The following is a 20,698-nucleotide window of genomic DNA, read 5'->3' on the forward strand; positions in this document are numbered from 1 at the left end:
GGGGTCAATTACAGCGAATTATAGGCGATTTCCAGGTTGAGAACCATAGATATGGGGTACATAGAAGCGGAACCAATAAATTGGCAAAAAGATTTTATTAATCCGCATACAGGAAAAAGTGGCTAAAACAACACCTGGACATGGATGGCTGGTGCCTCTATAAATAAATCTTTGATGGTCTGGGGGTTTTTTTAATGGCACTCTCCTCGTTTTCTACTGATCTTTCCCAAATTTTCCAGTCTAAACCACCTACTCCCTCAACCCCCCAACATCTACCCCAACATCTACCCCCCTAACTCCCCACTATCTACCCCCTCTCACCCCCCAACTATCTACCCCCCTAACTCCCCATCATCTACCCCTTTACCCTCACTCTATCTACCCTTCTACCCCTCTAAACTCCTATCATATACCCCCCCCCTACATCTCAGAATAATAACAAGTACAAGATCTTCTATAGATTTGAAATTTCATGTCCCAGCACAGTAAGAAACCCTAATGAATCTATTCAGTTTCATATATATACTAATTAATAATAAGCACAATGTGTTACCCTCACACAGATAACAGTGCTGAAACCTTTAAACTATAATTTGTACATACCCACAGCATCGGCACCAAACATTCGAAGCACACGAACTTCAGCAGTTGAAGAAAAAGTTGGACCACCGATCATGATGTAGACTCCTTCCTTAATTATATCAGCATGGCCCATTTCAGCGACAACTTCCATAAACTTTTGTCTCAAGTCCTTGTCATATGTGCCGTTTGTCGCAAGAAAGCGAGGTCCAAACCTGGAATAATATAATCAATGATCCATGATTTGAACATCGCTTACACTGTTATCTGTAACCAGATCAGACATTTGGTTCTTTAAAAAATATTGGAGCAAACAGATTAAAAAACATTATTTTGATAATGACAACTTTTACAACTTATAATCTACAATGCACACCCCCCCCCCCAAAAAAAAAACAACAACAACAACCAAACAACAATAAAAACAATCCAACAACAGCAATAAATAAGTGTGTTAGACTTGTGTAAAACAATTTGTGTCAACCAAACTTTGGCACATCATTATCATAAACCATCCAAGAGGTATCAAGTTCTAGATCTAATTATTGTTTTTTACTTTCTAGGATCTATCAAAGTCGAGTCGAAAGCAGATGATAGAACATGTCTAGGGAAGAGGAAAGGAGAAAATTTTTAAGGAAAAAATATTTTCTGTCACTGTCAGGTTTCAAACCCAGGATCTATTGAATGAGAGGTGAAAACCGTACTTCTAGACCACGAGAGCCCTTTTAATATACATGTAAAGGAGATCAAATTTCAAATATAGTTACGAGTTTAAAACTAACCCTTACCTTTCATCATTCTTCCCAATAAGCACGCACTCGCCAGTCAGGCCAGGGAGATCAATATGATCTTTTATCACCATCAGGTCCCCGGTCTTGTAATCTGGGTTCAGACCTCCTGCTGCGTTTGTCACCAATAGGGTCTCAATTCCCACTGCTTTCATCACTCGCACTGGCATAGCAACCTAGAGTAGAACAATAACGGCTACTGAGTGTGGCAGTACTGCAGTGCAATTAGCTACAGAAGTTTTTTAATAAGCCGGCTATTCAATTACATCATATGATCCTATCAACAAAGCCAGGTCTTGTAAACGCCATGGTTTTTCTTTCAGGATTTGATGTTATTGGCTGAAACCAAAAATAAAAGAACAAAAATTCGGTCATCTTTTTAAAAATTAATGGCCAACATAATTAAACTTTGACAATTCAACCAATAGTCTAGAGGGATATGAATGCATATATTTTAAAATTATATACAGGTTATATACTTTTATTTTTCTGGGGTCTGAGCTTCATTCCCTTGGCAATCTCTCTGAAAAAAATAATTATTCTCCTTTAGTCACTAATATCATGTCCAATAAAACCTTCATGCTTCAAAGTGTAAAATATTTTGTTTGCATTTCTTTAAATTAGACTGTGTTTGTGCATGTGTGTGTACGTGAGTGTGTGTATGTGTGTGTGTGTGTGTGTGTGTGAGAGAGTGTGTATGTGTGTGTGTGTGTGTGTGTGTGTGTGTGAGAGAGAGAGAGAGAGAGAGAGAGAGAGAGAGAGAGAGAGAGAGAGAGAGAGAGAGAGAGAGAGAGAGAGAAAGAGAGAGAGAGAGAGAGAGAGAGAGAGAGAGAGAGAGAGAGAGAGAGAGAGAGAGAGAGAGAGAGAGAGAGAGAGAGAGAGAGAGCGGGGGGGGGGGGGGGGGGTTGTTAGCTATTTTTAAGACTTTTATGTTGAATTGTGCAAAAGGACTACAAAATTATGGACAAAAGTTCTCCCCCATTGCATGTTACTTGCTATGATAAGGGGCCAATCTTCCTTGCGTTAAAGGCACTGGGAAAATAACACCCAATAAAGAGACATGTATTAATTAATAACCAGCATCACTCCTAGTTTGTTTGGTTTTAAGTCTTGTTTGATTCCTTCTGACACCTACGTCTGGCTAGTGCTCAGAGAGAAGTACGGGACCGAAACATTGTGCACACTTGGTGCGAATCCGAGTCCGTTCTTAAAAGTTTTCTCATTTTATTTTAAAATACACCTTGTTATTGCCATCTGACAAATTGACATACTGACATTTGGCAAGGTGACCCCTTTCCTCGTTAAAGTGAACTCAAAACCTCCAAATGTGATTGTAAAGTAGAATGAAAAATTTCTTTATAGCGTTAATGGAGTGTGCCAAAGTGAACATGTGTGCTCTGTCAACCTAAGATAACATTTGTTCAGTTTGAAATAGAGAACACTAGACTGTACTAGACTGTGTAGGCAAAATAAACAATCCTGCCCACCTTCCACATTGGATAACCTTCATAATAATGCAGACGACCTCTCATCAGCAACACAGCTTTGCCTTGCAAAGTTCCAAAGACAAAGTGTCCTGAATGGCCTTTCACTGAAAACAGAAATAATAAACTTAATACACAGGCCGAGTACTTTCGGTTCCTACCTAGACACCAGCTTCTTGCTTCGCATGCTTCATAGAAATAGAGGCAAACAAAGCAGTGTTGCCCTGGCCAGCAAAAAGGGCTCACAATGAAGAGTAAACCCAAAGCCATAATACATTTTATCTAAATTTCCAAGACGGCCACCCACTGTCCAGGAGAAAAGTGGTTGGTCGTCTGAGACAGGCAGATGTCTTGCACGGCGTCATTATAATGTCAAAAAAATTCAGGGGGTGGGATGGGACGGGGAGTGGGAAGTGGCTATTTGTATCACTGACGGTCTAAGACAGGTGACGACTATAGAAGGTTTGACTGTATTTCATAATTTAACACGGATTTTCATATCTTTCCACAGATCTAACTTGTTGCCGTAGTTGCTAGACATCTTCTTTTTTTTTTTATTGAAATGTATTTAAGCCCCCATCAACAAGTTTTAGATCATTTAGGACCCCGGCTTCAGACCCTGTCTATCAGGGACAACTTGGGCTGAGAGGGATACAACATACCCGTAGAAAAACTGAGATATTCAATAGAATTTCTCCCTACTTGGGAATAGAAATCAAGTCTCAGGCGCACAACAGCAAAGTGCCTTACTGCTTCACCACAGACGCCGTTCATCTTCCTTTGGGTCACCTTCTGAGAGGACATTTGGGTATGGCAAACGTGCTCACTCAAAAACATTATGAGTGTCTTCAGCGCAAAAGATATGATAACGTCAGTCAGCTGTTCAGTAGATGCACATGTACTAAGCCCCACTTTTTTTCTTTTTTCAAATAGCAGTTCGTTAATCTATGATATAAGCTGCACATGTTCAAGAAATATTTTATCAAAACTAAAACTCTAAATGTTGAAAAAAGCAAGAAAAAATACATAATGTCAGTACAATTGTTAAAAGAATGAAACAAATTTTTTCGCTCTCCCTGAAAATTTTGCTTTTTTGGGCTTGGAACATTTGAACAGACAGTCAACAATTAAGTATACCATGGGCGGCCGTCATGACCATTGGAAACGTAGTAAAACCCAATTACGCACCCAATTTACTTTCAATTTGGATGAAATGGGTGCTCCATTAGCTCAGTTGGTATAATGCTGGACTATGGAGCGGACAACCCTGGTTCAGATCTTGAATTCAAGTTGTTTTGTGAAATTTGCAAGGCTCTGAACGCACCTGGTTCTGTCTTTTCGGAGCTGGACAATAAATGTGGGACCCCCCCCCCTCTTAAATCAGCTATTGTGTTGAAAGTGACATTTGACCTTTATTCTTACAATCTTTCTGTCGGATGAAATGACATCTACAATGCCGTCTTACTCATGAATGTTATGGTCTTATTATTAGGGTTGTTAATTCCATTTAATTAGCTAAATGTATTCCTGATCACCATATAAAATGTAATAGCAAACTACATGGACTACTATGAGTTATTCATAAATTAGTAATTGTTAATGTTCTCTGCCCCCATCAGCACACTACTCTAAGAACACAACTGAGAATTTCATGACAGCAGTAAATGAACAATACCCCATCAACCAAGTCAGGCAGACCAGACAAGCAGACCAGACAAGCGTATGCGTGTGGGGAATAAATCAGTTGCTGATTAACTGGGAGTGGCCTGTGGCCCACAATGTGAGGTTGTAATGGCTATTATAAAATAAATGAAGAGGATTCAAAATAGAGAGTCTTTCTAGGTAAGGCCCTCTTTGTGTATTTTGCTGTGGGGGTAATACTAGCTCAAAAGTCAGAAAGGAAAAAAGTTATCACTACAAAGATAAGGGTGATCTTTTATCATTCTTTCCAATATCCTGCCAATCTATATCACAGCTACACATATGTTTGGCGAGCAATTTAAATTCATTGTCTCAACAAATTTCCTGAAATTGTAGTGGGCAATAAATGCTCTAAAGAACAAAGGCAGAAAACAGCAAAACAAGCTTCTTACCATCAGCTATTAATCTCAGCTATTAATCTATGACAAGGAAAAACTAAATTAAATAAATAAAACTCCCCATTCTGCTAACACAAAGCTTCCCCACAGCCACTTAATGGATGTGAAATCATGGATATAGAACAAAACAGCAGATAAGGCAATAAACTTATTTGAGCTAAAGAGTTACTTAAGATGCCATTGACTCATTGGAAGATAAATGTCTCAATTGTGGAAAAAACTAGCTAAAAAAAAAAAGAAACCTGTTTCCTGCACACGATCAGATCAAAGAACTTCAAACAATTTGGTTACAAAAAGAGACACACTAGTTTGGTAAATGACCTGTTGAATGCAAAGTACCATGAAAACATGACAGACGACACCCAATAAGATAAAAACAGGTCTGGCATCTCTGAACAGTAATAAATAAGACTACGTCACCAAAGCCAGACACATAGCGCCAGAAATGACCACTTTCAGATGGGCTGTTGGGGAGTCATCAAACAATGTGCCTCACGGATGAAGATTAAACATATCAAAATGTCCCTTTTCTGCTTTATCCCAATTCCAGAGTTTTAAAAAGATAATAATAATAAAAGACTTTTGAACTAAAAAGCAACTGTCAAGCATATTATGACAAGCTATCTAATTGTCTTAAGTCTACAAAACCTTCAAGTTTGACGCCAATACTGATTACAACTATATTTAGTAACTAATTGTCAAGCAAGGCAACAAAATGAACAATCAAAGCATACAGAAAAATAAAGGAAAGTAAGCATTAAAAAAATTGTATTTGTCCCGTGACACAATATCCCTATCAGGCCATTCTCTTTTGAAGCTGAGTTGCATAAACAAGATTCTTTTGGCAAAGAACAACACCCTCCATCTGAGCGTCACAGGGCCCACAATAAAGTACAACATACAAGGATGTACATGGGTGGCTCTGTATACGGCAGTTTATCAACCACTTTTCCAATCAAAACACATGAGTTTTACATTTTCTTGCAGCAAATTCTCACTGTGAAGGGTACACTTGATACGATAATGATTGAATACATTTCATAGTCACATCAGCACGAATTAGACAATTTACACAGAAGGCTGCTTTAACCCCAGATGTCTGGGACAACCCAAGGTGTAATGAACACTACATCCCAGCAGAAAAATGGCGACACAATAAAACATCTGCCCCATGCAGGAATCAAACATGTGCCTTTTGAAGAGAAGGAACAAAGCCTTATCATTACACTACATACACTTGTGAGAGTTCAGCAGGGAAGTTTTAATTCCAAACGAACAAAAGAAACACAATCTGTATGCATTTTTAACTTTTATTTACATTGAATTCATCATAGATATAAGAAGTTTTTTGTAACAGTGAAGTAGAATAATAGGGACAGAAATTGGGGTCTGGGGACGTCTTGAAGAATAGAGTAAAACTATCATGGCAGGATAATTATTACGTAGGAAAAAATCACAGATCATGACCAACTTCTTCATTATCACTCTCATTTTCAAACAGTTGTTAGAACCCACCTGTGCTGTCCTCCTAATCAACAGATTTACTTAAGTTGGTTTCAGGCACGCAAAACATGTACAATCAATCACAAGCTGTACCACCCCTGAAATATAGCAGGGGGATGCAAAGAAGAAGAATCACCAAATTACATGTATGCAGACGAGAGACGATCATGTAAGTCGGCACCATATATTTTTTCGAATATACAAAAATTAAGCTCCAAAATGGAGTAACACTTAGAACATGAAAAAAAAACTAAACGTCTATACATTTAAATAAGGTGAAAATTAAGAAAAAGAATACAGATGATTTTTGCTACACAAGACCAAATGAACACCAATTGATATTGATCACATCTATACACCAATTGATATTGATCACATCTATACATCTACCCGTCTTGGAGATGAGAAAAAAAATGTCCTCGACAAAGGCACGTTGGGAGCAAACATTTAAAACAAAGAATCGTCACATCAATTACAGTATGCATTAATAATGTATTTTGAAATCTGCAGAACTGAAAAAATGCCATTTGTCTATGTGTAAAAAAAACTTCTCTGGAGACTGAAGTTTCTTCATTGGTTCTGTAACGTTTAGTCTTACTTTTTTCAAACAAACTTTCTGACAATTTAAAAGTTAAACTGCGACTAGTTTTTTAAAATAAATTAGAATTCTTTAATGGTTGTGCTGCAAAAGCATTTTGTCAGCTGACGGCAGAGAAGTCGAGATATTTGTGATTGAAGGAGATGGGGATCGCCTGATGTCAGAGGTAAAATTAGAGAGAAAATGGCTGCCAAGGTTTGGAGACTTCTTAAGTATGAGTGTCCTTAGAAATTGCAAAATTTACATTTTTTGTGTGCATTTCATCAACCATTTCGGTATAAAATCTCCACAGAATTGTGTTCTTAAATTGACATAAAAGGTGCTGAAACCCAAAAATTAGATAAAATTGCCCAACATGCAGGAAAGTGTCAGTATTTCTTCGATTCCATTATTTTGACGAGCGCCTGATTTCGCCACAATGACACACACATAGGACAAGTGAAGTAACCACCCAGCATTTCACTACTACTGACACTTACCGGTGCTAACTGGAAATCCAGGGATGGAGTCATAACTTACAACAGTCTGATTCTCCACAGCCTCAGCTATACCATCCAGCCCTGTTCCACAAATGATCCCAATTTTGGGACGAAGAGTTGAATGTTTCAGTACCTCACTGGCCATTGCTTGGATATCTTCAAATGTGTACCTGGAGTGGAAAAAATAAAGAACGGCACTTCTTACCTTTCAGTCATTTGAATATTCAATTCTTTAAATAAGTAAACCCCCCCTCCCCCCATCATTCAGTTATTGCTTTTTAAAATTTGGGAACTAGTAAAAAGTGAAGGTGACAAAGCTTTAAGTTTCCTCACTCTTTTTACACTTACAATATTAAACAGGAGATACTTGAACAAGTAAATGAGTAAAACGGCACCTGAGTAATACAGAAATTAATATTTTTAAAAAGAATAAAAAACTATAGCAGGTAGAATGATTTTTTTTTTTATCACAATATAACTAAAGCTGTTCTGGATTGTTATTGATTAATACAGCTTATTTCAAGTATGGATATAAAATGGAGGCTGGAAAATATTTTGAGAATACTTAAATTCATAGACATTTAACAAGATTTGCCTTGAGTCGAACAGCTGCAATTACTAAGCCAAAAATAAGAAGAAACACAAATCACACATACCCGATGACTGAGAGGTCTGAGTTGATAGCTGCCATTTTGCTGATCAGACAGTATGTCACTGCTCAGGTTGTTTCCTCTTGCACTGCAAATAAGAAACAAAGATATCAAGACATATACGATCTCTACTAAGGCAATAGTTAAGACTAACAAGATAAAAAAGAACTGGTTGATACAAAGCAACATTATGGTAATACCTTCAAAGAAGTTGAACACTGCAGAACTTGGGATTTTTTAAACATACAATATAACACAGATAAATCGAATTCGTCAGGACCAGCCTCGGTAGTTCGAGGGATCCATAGTTTGAAGGATATCTTACAAAGATAAAGAAGAAAAAGAAACAGGACTGCTGCAGGCACAGTTCGACGGATGCGTAATTTTGAGTCTTCTTCTGTGTTCCACCTATCCGTGTTATACTGTATTCAACTCTTTTTCATTTCTTCTGAGATACTCACTTTTACCATACACTGAATCCAATTTGTTTATAGAAAAATCACAACCATGAGCCTATGTATGGTTTATTTTCTACTCAGATTGCCGCCCCCTTTATGTTTTCACTGTTGTACTTTTCCCCCACTGGTGAAGCAAAAACATAAAATATACTAACTGATCTTCAAATTGATAGACCCATATCTTCCATATCATATGTTGTGTATGTAAGCCATACAAACATGACACATTATTCTTTGAAGAAAACGAACCAATAAAAGTAAAAAATGTGCAGTACACAATTTGGCCATGACAGGTTCCCTTTCATGTCCGAGATAACTTCCTCAACATTCAAGACTAGAATCCCAAATAAGAACTCTTATTTAACAAACATTTTTAAAGATGAAGTCTGTGAAGTTAATGCTTCAACTGAGGTTAACAGATGAACATCTGACAGCTATTCTCTTGTTTGGTTGCAATCACATCGCAAAAATTGATGATATCTGGAATGTTAAACACCACTTTCGCTATAATTTTTAAAAAATATATTTATGGTGCTCAGTTTTTGTTTAAGTAAAAGTTTTATTACAATTGCAGCACAGTAACATATTTAACTCTTTGAACCCCATCGGCTGCTGGGAGCGTCCAGAGGTAATAACCCTGCTCCCCATTGGACGCCGGGAGCCTCTAGTACTAGAGACAACTGTTTCGTTTTATTCAGTGCTAGTGCTAGTTTTTGCTCGTTTTTCGGAACTATTCCTGAACCAATTTTGTTTATCAATGACTAAGCCTTTGTTTCCACTATTTAGAAGTTGGAGGCAAGCTTTTAAGGTTATAATGAGACATAGTGCACTAGGTGTAGGTGACTGTAGAAAAAAACTCTGGGAAACTGTAGAAAAAATTCAGGGCTTAAAGAGTTAAATGCCTAGGATTAGAGATGTTACGAGAGAGTAACAAACACAAAAAAGGAGAAAGATAAAAGGATGATAAATATTTGATAGGGAAAGATGGAGAAAACCACACCACAGTATTCACCAACCATCCAATTGGCTTATATTGTGAGATTCAACATATTATGCACATTAAGAGTGAAATGTTATAATTCAGCTTTAAAATTATTCAATCTGACAACTTTCAGGTAAATGACAGTTGAAACTTTCTAAGACGACCACTAAATGTCATGGAGAACAGCTGGATGTCTCAGTAGACAGATAGACGTGGTCTTACATGTTGCCATTATAACGTACAAAAATGCAAGGGGAGGGGAATTGGAAGAGGCCGTTTCTACAGCTGATTGTCTTAAACATATGACCTTATGCAGTTGCGAGCCCCGTAAAACCTCTACTAAAACAAACAAAACAGGTGGCCATTAGAGCAGGTTCAACAGTATGTTTGCAAGCACTGTGTGTACTGATCTAAATCAATAGTAGGTTCATTATTTGTTAAATGTATTCAGCGTACTGAACTGAAAAAACAGTAGTTATAATCAAGAACACATTCAGGATTCTCTCCTTAGTTGTCAAACCCGCTTTGTTGAAAAAGTTTGTTGACCCCTGTTGTAGAGCCAGGATTTGCACTATATAAATATATACACAGTCGAACCTGTGTAAAAGGGCAAAACATTGCCAAGGAGAAAAGTGGCCATAGATAGGTGGTGGGCGTCTTGGGCAGTACAGATCAAAATGAAGAAAGCAAACCATTTTTCCCATCTGAGGTCTAAACCACGAGTGATCTCAGACTTAAAACTGAAGACCAAGTGCCATGATAAAACAAACACATTGGTCGCCACCACTCGGAGAACGAACAACACTGCCGTCGCAAGTTCATGTGAAGTTAATGTCCATTGTTACGGGCTGGGAAAAACAGTGTTATCACTCCATGTCTTCCCGATTTTCTGTACATCCATTTCCGTGACTCTTTTCCAAGTTCCATGTCACCTTCCCCTTCATCTTTTACCCTGTGGGTTCCAATCTAACCACTTTCCTAGTTATGCAGCTGCTTGACTTCCTGAGAGTGTGTCCAATCCATCGCAAAACGCCTTCTTCCCACCTCATCTCTAACTGGGCTTTGTCTCGTTCTTTTTCATACTTCCTCGTTGGTGACCCTGTCTGTCCATCTGATCCTCAGTGCCTCAGTAACTTTATTATAGAGAAATATATCAATATTTCAATGGTAGCGTCAATTGCCACCGGGGGTCAGGAAAAGACACACACACACACACACACACACAAAGAGGGACAGAGAGGCGAACGCACAACACCGTGCACTCGAGCACAATAAGCTAGATATCTACCCACCAACGCAAAAGAGCTCCAATTTACTCGGTGGCAATTGACAAAAGGTCAATTTTTGTCAATTGCCACCGTGTCACCCATCACTCGGTGGCAATTGAAACTACCTATTTCTTAAGTACGGCTAGACTGCCAGTCTAGCTGTACTTAGATCTAGGTTTGGCCCTATCGACTCAAGCCTGTTAAGTACACAGGTCTCATTAGATCTAGAGTCTAGATCTAGTAATTATTCAGGTTTAAATACATGCAAGTCAGTAAGGCACCTTTTGGTTGTCTGAAATACAAATACTTTAGGCATTGCAAACTAAAAAATTTCATTTACAATTCAGCCATCAACATTAAGTACGGCTAGCCTGACATTCTAGCCGTCCTTAAGTATGGCTAGCCTGGCTGTCTACCCATACTTAAGTACGGCTAGACTGCCAGTCTAGCCGTACTTATCTTAGGCCCTATTAACATTAGAAAACAGGAGGTTTAAAATACATGCACTGTCATTAAGGCACCTGGTTTCGTCTCAAATACAAATACTTTAGGTACTGCACACTAAAAATGTATATCGTCTGCAGAGAATTCTAACCGTCTAACTCCGAAATTTTCTCGAATTGCTTTTTTCCTTAAAATAGATTGACATAACGAATGGCTACGTCCTATTAAAATCTAGAACAATTTTGACAAACAAAAGTCTTGTTTTAAAGAGAAATTCTAACCGTATATTCCGACTGACTTCCGTGACTGAAGAATTCTAACCGTCAAATTCGTTTAGGTAGTCCGCCATTGTGGATCACGGCGATAACGTTACGCTCTGAAGGAGGCGTTTGATTATAAATAAAATTCTTTTTTCCTTAAAATAGATCGACATGACAAGTCTTGTTTTAAAGAGAAATTCTAACCGTATATTCCGACTGGCTTTGGTGACTGAAGAATTCTAACCGTCTAATTCGTTTAGGTAGCCCGCCATTGTGGATCACGGCGATAACGTTTTGGTCTGATGGAGGCGTTTGATTTTAAATAATATAAAATCAGAAAAGGCTGCTTTTGTTAAAGGGTTGGTTGACTGTGTCGAGCCTGTGGAGAAAAAGGAGAGAGAAAGCAGAAGATTGTGGTCCATGAAGTACCATCTACGAGTGAATGGGGCCAGAGTAAAAGTGTGCACGGCTTTCTTCTTAAGTCCTGTACTTTGTTACTAGTATGTTCACATTGTTCTCACATGTGGGTTGGGTGTAGCAGAGGGTGAGGTTCCAGTTCAGAGAAAAGGGGTTAGGGAGGAGACTACAGCATCAAAGATACTTAAACAGTTTCTTCGTGATCTGCCCAAGTTGCCGTCTCACTATTGCCGAAGGACTCCAGTAAGTTATACTTGGAACCTGTTTTCCAGAGCTTACAGGCAGTGTACCGCCGTTTGTATATAAAGAAAAGTATGAGTGGGGGGGTACTTTCTACTTTCAAGTTTAAAGAGGAGATCAATGGTATGAACCTGTCATTGTTCCATCCTCCAAAAGATAGGTGTGATCTTTGTGTGGACTTTGAGGAGGGGAATGTGGAAGAGGGGGCATACAAAAAAGACAGCAGACAAGGAAAAATGCATGGGCAGCCCCAAAATCAAATACATGTACATCAAAATGGACCAGCAATCAGTTCTGCTATATCCATGCACCAATGCCTCTGCTTGGTACTACAAGACGAAATTAAATGTACACAATTTCACAGTATAGGAACTAGAAAGCAAGGACTGTGTATGTTATGTCTCAAATGAATGCGAAGGTGCTCTGACTGCAAATAAATTTGCTCCTCGTGTGGCTGATTTTTTGTCATCTGATTTGACTCCAGATCATTATATTCAGATGGATGTGGTTGTATCAGAACTGCAAAGTCACAATGAGTTCTGCACTGTTACATTTCAGCTCTGTCAATGGTAAAACTGTAACATTAAAATTCCTAGAGAAGGGCTATACACAGATGGAGTTGGACAGTGCTCACAGCACATCTACTACCCAGCTGATTATGTCAGGCTAATGGAAGAAAGTAGGAAAGTGAAGCCATATGTAGTCAAGTATTTGACTCATTGTAACTTTTCTGATTTCATCAAACTAACCAACCAGAGTTTACACACCAGATGGTCAAATTAAATACAAACTGAGATTTGATGATGACTGGTCACATCTGCCTTTGAAGCGTGGCGAGTCCACAGATATTCTCCATAAAGACATGAAGGGACTGCCTCTGTACCAGGGTAGAAAGTTTAATTCGTCCATAGAGAACTTTAATAACACATGCAAGAAATGACGTCTGTTGTGCCATCTGACTACCACAAGTTCTATGACAATCTACAATTGAGTACGTCACCAGTGCGCAAGTCAAAACCCACGGTTCAGTTTAATTTGATATGCAGCGTATTGTGTTTTGGTTTATGTAGTTTATTTTTAGCTAACCAGAGCTTTAGCTTCATTGGGTAGAGCATTTTAAAGCCTCATAATGGTGCTTGGACAAGAGGATAATTCATTCCTGTTGACACTGGATGCTGCTATGGCATACCTCATCTTGATGACTTTCTATGTAAAATGTGTTATTTAATTAGGCCATACATTAGTTGGGGATGCATTATATGAGGTTTAGTTGAGCTTTAAAAAAAATCATATTACTTCTAGAGTCTTCCAACCAAGTTAAACCATGTTTTTAGAGTTAAAAGCATTTCAGTTTCTTCCACTGGAGAACTGTTGGGTCGCTTTTCAATCTTGCTCGACTTCGAGCCAAGACCAAAATCAACAAACCAAACAATAATATGAGACCTTTTCTTTGCCGGTGATGCTGCTGTTGTCGCTCATAATGAATCAACCCTACAAATAATCATGTGTTTAAGAAGATTGAGATGGCTGGGCCATGTCAAGAGAATGGACGACAACCGGATTCCGAAGCAATTTCTCTATGGACAACTTGCCCAGGGAAAGAGACCAAGGGGAAGGTCAAAACTGAGGTACAAAGACATCTGCAAAAACAGATTATCTAAGCTTGGAGTAGATGTCAGCATCTGTGAAGAAAAAACCGAGGACAGGAAAACATGGAGGAAAATGATAAATGAAAGAACTATTATGCTAGTGACTAGAGAGCAAGTACTCAGACAGAATCTGCACTTCAAACAGGAAAAATTAGCCATAAAAGAAGCTCCATGAAGACAATTCATATACGGAAATTCTTCTCTGCCCCCCCCCTCACCCCTCTCTCTCTCTCTCTTTCTTTCTCTCTCTCTCTCTGTCTCTCTCTTTCAGACCCCCCCCCCCCTCTCTCTCTCTCTCTCAGTCCCCCCCTTCTCTCTCTCAATCTCTCTCTCTCTCTCTCACTCTCTCTTTCTCCCCCTCTCTCTCTCTCTCTCTCTCTCTCTCTCTCTCTCTCTCTCTCTCTCTCTCTCTCTCTCTCTCTCTCTCTCTCTCTCTCTCTCTCTCTCTCTCTCTCTATTGTAGCTAGACAAGAAACCAATCCTTCTCACAATTTCCTTGAGAATGGAGGATCAAATAGTAGCTTTATAGTAAAAACTTAACGACGCACTTAATCTGTCGACAAGCCCATTGCCTAATTAGAATCATGTGGAAATAAAGTGCGATGTTCAGTTTTAGATATAATAAAACAGTATTATTGTTAGATCCTAGATCTACAGTACTATGTAGTACTAATTAGAACTTTTATAGTAGGTTTCCTATTGGATTGACTGCAGGTGTAATCATTTCGAGTTGTTCGGTAACACTAACGTGTCACGATGACTGAGTTAGACGTAACGAAGCGCGTGGCGTCCCCGCCGGGTTGGAGAATTCTAAACGAACAATTCGTTCGTCGACACTTGGAAGGTTAGAAATCCACAACTGAGCGGTCTATCCGTATAACTCTGGTTTAGCACTTAAAATAATAAAATTTCGGCAAATTTGTTTTAAATACTTTAAAGTAGAGTCATGTATTCCAGTCTAGCGCATTTGAAGATAGATCTAGTAAATCCCCATAGGAGCCTTTGAATTCAGTTTTTTGTCTCTACTGCAAAATTTACGAAATCAGAGTTGGACGGTTAGAATTCTCCGCCGACGATATTTACAATTCAGTAGGCCTATTTTTTGTAAATGGTCAGTCTAGCCATCATATTATTAAGAATAAGTACGGCGGCTAGCCTCTTCCATTTCTGATTTCAATACTGTCAAAGTCACCACTGAGTCGAGTAATTTACAGTTACAGTGATTATCACCATGTTATCACATAAAATACCGGAAGGTGTGAGGGCAGTGATTGCAAGTCAAAGGCTTCCCTGGAGGGGCCTAGATTTTAGGCTTGATTTATTGATAATGTAACAGATCCAGTAACAGTAGTGAATGTAGAGTCTTACACGACGCGCGAGTGCTGAATCAAAACAAACGAGCACGAAGTCTTGTGCAAAAAGTATATAAAAAGGGGGGCAGGCCAGGGCCAAAGCAATAACAAACGCAATGATGTAGGTCAGGCTGCAGCAAGACAGGGCCTGCAAAAGCAGATGCACTTAATTTTCGAGGTAAAATTAAATGATAGATTTCTTGGCTTACCTTGTTATTGTTTGATGAACATAAAAGCCTTGGCTTGGAAGTGTTTTTGCCCTTTCAACCTCAGAGTTATTCGACCTCGACCTTTCAATCCATTAGCACCAAGGTGAAGGTGAACCGGAGAACATAACCAGAGAGTATTTAATTGTCTCTGACATAACGAAAAAATATGCAGGGAGGTAGTTAGTGAACCTTGACCTGCGTACTTGATAATATCAAATATTCTCTTTTTATCATAAAATACCATCCTTTGTAGAAGCCAAAGACCGTTAAATTTACAATAATCCCTATTCTAAGCTCAAAATTATTTCTTTATTAATTAATAGGCCTAAGCATTCTTTCTCTGTTAATAAGTTACTCACAGATCTCAAAAGTAAAAGTAGCCCAGCCAGGCTTCCGGCTTTCACACTTCCACCCAGTTGACCCAGCCCATTAAATTGTGTAAACAAACAGCATTGATCAAGGCCTATCTACCACGATCTTTGATAAACAAGAACTCGTGATATTATATCTTTTAATGGCATCGCAGGAATGAAAACAGGCCGGTATAGATTTTCTGTAACGAGTGACCACCCAAACTCAAACACACCTCCCCGGCCCCGGGCAGTGCCACTGACTGACTGAAGTGTCTTTAGGCCATTCCCAAAGGGGGGACATATCTCGTCCAAGCATAGTAGAATTGTAAATGGGCTGATTCAAGTCACGCTCATAACTGTGCCTGATCTACAACAGGGAACTGCTGCTTTTTCTTTCCTGATCCTTACTATTGTCATTTTCCTCTACCTCTTACTTCTTTTTTTGTCACTCCTTGTGACCTGCTATTTTGGGGTGCCTTGATAGTTCGAAGCAGACCTTGTGCTGTTGAAGCTAGAGAGGTGAGCAGTCTAAGTCTGATTCCCTGTAAAGACTTCTCTGTTGACACCCACCCCTTGGCGCTCATATGACCTTATGCAGTTGCGAGAGCCGCAAAACCCTCTACTATTAAAAAAGGGCGTGTATACAGACCCGGTAACCGGGAACAAAGTCACAAAGTATACAGACCCGGTAGGGGAACTCTTTTGTGATTTTGGAAAGTTTCAGCGCCCTCTTGGCTCAGGGTAGACCACAGAGTAGAATTCTGTGGGGTAGACTTAGGGAAGTTTGAAGAATGCCGGACCACTCGTATACATTATTGCACGAGAATGTGGGGGGGGGGGGGGGAATTGTTGGGGTTGGGGAGGAGGGGGGGTTCAGGGGGGTCTCCCCCTTAACAAAATTTTAATGAATAGATCTACCGGTCTGCGATTCTCCATTGAGAGATAAAAACTGGGGAAAATCATGAATTCCTAAGTTTGAGACATAGGCAAAGTCAGTCCGCTGGTCCGGTATTCTTCAATCTTACCAAGACCTAGCTTCTTCTAGATCTATGGCCTAGGTCTAGATCTAGACAGACAGACATAAATCATTGATCTAGTTTTGAGGCTAGCCAAGATCTAGATCTAAAATCTTTATTTAGATCTAAAGGAAGATAGTGGATGTCTTTTTGATGAACGATCGTTTTTCCTCCGTTTCGGAGTTGGAGAATCGTTATTTGAAGAAAAGAACAATGACATAATTTCAATCGAGCGGTGACCCTCTCTATTTCTCTGCCTCTCTCTCTCTCCTCTGTGTATCACTCGCCTTCTCTTTTTCCTTGTTTGCCTCTGTCTTTTTCTCTCCCCCACCTATTTCCTATTTATTTGTTTTTTAAATCCATCAAAGTCACGACATCGCATGCTTTTTCAGTTATGTATACTTTGAGTAGATCTAGATCTATATATATCTAGATCTAGAAGTAGAATCTAGATCTAGACTCTAGATCTAGATTCTAGATGTAGAGGCGTAGAATCTTGTTAGAATCTCTAGCTTTTTTTTGTTGCTGATTTTGTGCAAGGAGGGTAAAATAAACAAAATATATTTATACGGTAACAACAAAGAACGAATGTCATGATAAAACAAACGTTGAGTTGCCACTGCACAGAGAATGAGTAACACTTTTGTAGCTAGTTCACATCTGTGTCCATTGAACTGTTGTTACTTTGTTACAGAAGGTTGTATACAAAACAGTGACCAGTCACCTCACATGACATGAGAAATGTCATGATGTATGAGTTGTGGGCGGGGCTTTTAGGTTACGTTGGATCACACCTTTCCCTCACCAGTATTTGAAAATCTATTTGTTACCCATTAAATTGGTGGACATTCACTGTGGAGGGGCTATAATTATAACAATAACAACCGGTGAATGGATGACGGCTCGCCAACAGCGTCCCTGTCAGTGGCCAATTCAAAATTTATGACAAAGTGTCAGGTGATGAGAGACTACGTCTGGCCGTCTCAGGCTGGTAAATTTGACTGTAGGTTGATAAAAATAAGGTGGCCGCGTTGGACAGATTTAACCGTTTTACATAGTTAAATTATAGAGAAAAAACGCAAGGGGGTGGGGGGGGTTGAAAAATGGCCATTTGTACAGGACAGGTACGTCATGGCAGGTTTTACTGTATTATAATATATACATGAGATCGAAATCAGAGAGATCATCTCAACATTGAAAAATTATAATGATATGGAAATGTGTTAGAAAAGGCATATATGCGAATCGCCCAAATTCCCCAAATTACTGGGAAAGGGAAAATGTACCATTATAGTCGGGATAATACTGTAGACAGAGTAGTCTCCATAAAAAATCCCTGTGCTTGGCAGCAAAAGAAAATGTGAGATCTAACGACGATCAAGATCTTAAGCCTACGCACCAAGGAAAGTATCCAGGGGACTCATGTTCAAGCCCACAATCAGTAAAAGGGTCTCCCCTCCACTCTGAAATGAACTGACATGCACCTGGATGGATACGACTTGACAAACTTGAAAGAGTAGTCAACCTTGATGACCAATCATAATGTCTTGAAGCATACCATTTTCACTTATATATATATATAAAATTATATTTTATCATGAGTATTCTGAAGGATATATGCTCTGAATCCTCAATTAAAACAGTATCATGACATATATGTGAGGCAGCGTGGTGGAATCAGGCTCTCGTCAAAATAATCAAAGTGAAGAGACTTGCTTTTTTCTGTAGGTTTGTGAATTTTTATCAAATTTTCGTTTTTTTGGCTCAACACCGTTCATGCCCATTAAAGAACTCATTTCTGTGTGGATTTTTCTTAAAAACGTTGATTAAAGGCACAAAAAATGTAAATTTTCAGTTACCACGTACTCTTAAGCTAAGGAAATAAATACTCTTTGGCAGTCATTTTCTCACTAATTTTACCTCTGAAAACAGGTGACCCCCACCTTCTTCATTCGCAAATATCTCAACTTTTATCCAAGATAAATGGATATTTTTTTCACCCAAATAAAGACAAGTGAACAAGCTTTAAGATGATACCAATAACTCTACATGCCCAAAAATTGACGAGAGCCTGATTCCACCACACTGCCTCACATATATATATGTCTCAGGTTGCTGACATCCTGTCCATCTAGACCAATTCTTTGTTTTATCTGAAATGTTTCTTAATATCATACTAAAGATCAAAGAGATCTAATGACAACAAATGTCAGATTCTAACTCCTCTTCTGATTGTACATTTTCTCTGTGTTCTCCACAAATCCTCGCTGTCGCTGTTTATTTCCAGTATAGGTAACTTAAAATTCTGAACTCTTTACCATTACCATAAATGTCTAATTGGTATAACATTTGAAAAAACCCTTCAAGCCTCATTGTATTAAATGCCTTTGGTGGATGATGGATTGATTGACGGGCACTCTGGTGTGGGTTGCTCCTTCTTTTCTATCGCACATATAATATATAATATAATACTTGTCTTTCCTCCATCTTTCCTATGTATGCTTCCCTCAAGTTACACCTCTTTCAGCACTTATATGACTTATATTTGTGTTGCAAATGCCTTAAAACTCTTAGTAAAACTAAACACCTTGGAATAATCAATGATACATAATATCTCTTACAGTTCCGGTACTTGCATTATTATTAGAGAAATTCTGACTGCCAAGACCTAGATCTAGTAGAAACCCTTCCTTCTGTGCTGAAAGATGTCTTCTCATGCAGTTGTTGACTTCATGACACGTGGTACTTTGGACTGAGACTAAATGGTTGAAAATGTCTGCTCAAGAGACTTTCCCTCTAATGCCTGAGTACCTGGCTGGATTTCCGGTTTGTGAGTATGAGCAATGGGTTACTTTAGGAGGGTTCTATGATTTTCACGCCCTGATTCCAGTGCAGCTGAGATCAAGTTGCCTGCCCAGGTTTCTAGGATTATATATATTGGAAAACTTGAAGCTCCTGCATGCAGTGCACAATACAAAACTCCCAGTCAATGGCAATTGGAAGCCAAAAAAGACCTGAGGGCAAAATCTCTTCCCAAAACTGAAGAAACACTCAAAGAATTGATAATAATTAATTAACTTCGTTTACATAGCACATTTCCAAAGAGAGTGTTCAGTGTGCTTTAGGGTGATACAGACAGGCATTACTCCCTTTTACAATCTGAATAATGCAATTAATGGTAACCTATGAGGATTATTTCATTTCAATTTTGGCATTTTGATGGAATATTAAGAGATACATACAATGTTTGCTCTGCCTACACTTCATCATAGCTCGTCTGAAGGTTATGCTATCATCATATCTTTCATCATGCTATACCAAAGATTTTGAATTCAAAATGTGAGAACTATTTGTAGGGGAAAAAATATGTGGAATACTAAGAGTTGGAGCAAAGATTGGGGGGAAAAAAAGAGTTTCTTTTTTACAATACGAAACATCTTTTTTCACAGCTGATGGCGATTGTTGCATTATGTTTCTGGTTACATTTTCTTTCGCCCTGTTATTAGGTATAGAGGCCTCCAAGAAGGTACTCCAGCTGTTTCTGTTTTGGGTGGTCTTCTCCACCTCTAGCAAGCTTTGTCCCATGGTTAAGTGATACAGCCCAGTCCATTCATGACAGCCTCTGTTATTACAGAAACTTGGATATATATAACTGTAATAAATCAAATCCACTTTTTTTTTCTCAATAAGTTTTAAGTAATATGAAACTGGCTATAACAGGATTGAATTTGCACAGACTCAGATATAACAGTGATCTTGCAGCGCATGAATTTTCTTTCAATCCATCAAATTATTCAAATTGGTCTCCACCAAGAACCAAGACATTTTGCCTGCTTGTTTGATTGCTTGCCTAAATACAAACTTTCAACC

At 38.7% G+C, this 20,698-nt stretch overlaps 2 protein-coding genes across 6 annotated transcripts in view; one reads left to right on the top strand and one right to left on the bottom strand.

The window, feature by feature from the left end:
• Positions 1-15,548, bottom strand: part of LOC101846025 (purine nucleoside phosphorylase) — a 23,606-nt gene extending 8,058 nt beyond the window's left edge. The window contains exons 1-6 of one of the 4 annotated variants that reach the window (XM_035971839.1): positions 15,460-15,548; positions 8,187-8,268; positions 7,531-7,700; positions 2,855-2,958; positions 1,368-1,543; positions 604-794 (exon numbers count right to left, since the gene is read on the bottom strand). In XM_035971839.1, coding sequence (XP_035827732.1) covers positions 604-794; positions 1,368-1,543; positions 2,855-2,958; positions 7,531-7,700; positions 8,187-8,221 — 676 coding nt within the window. In that variant the 5' untranslated portion in view covers positions 8,222-8,268; positions 15,460-15,548. The other 3 variants (XM_035971840.1, XM_005106165.3, XM_013086894.2) reach the window with 3 other exon arrangements.
• Positions 15,549-15,643: 95 nt separating this feature from the next.
• Positions 15,644-20,698, top strand: part of LOC101846682 — a 7,546-nt gene continuing 2,491 nt past the window's right edge. For both annotated transcript variants that reach the window (XM_035971838.1, XM_035971837.1), the window contains exons 1-2: positions 15,644-16,001; positions 19,452-19,658. The gene's annotated coding sequence lies outside the window, so the exon portion shown is untranslated. The remainder of the gene's footprint in view (positions 16,002-19,451; positions 19,659-20,698) is intronic.

Source organism: Aplysia californica, unplaced genomic scaffold (genome assembly GCF_000002075.1).
Source record: "Aplysia californica isolate F4 #8 unplaced genomic scaffold, AplCal3.0 scaffold00518, whole genome shotgun sequence".
NCBI lineage: Eukaryota > Metazoa > Mollusca > Gastropoda > Aplysiida > Aplysiidae > Aplysia > Aplysia californica.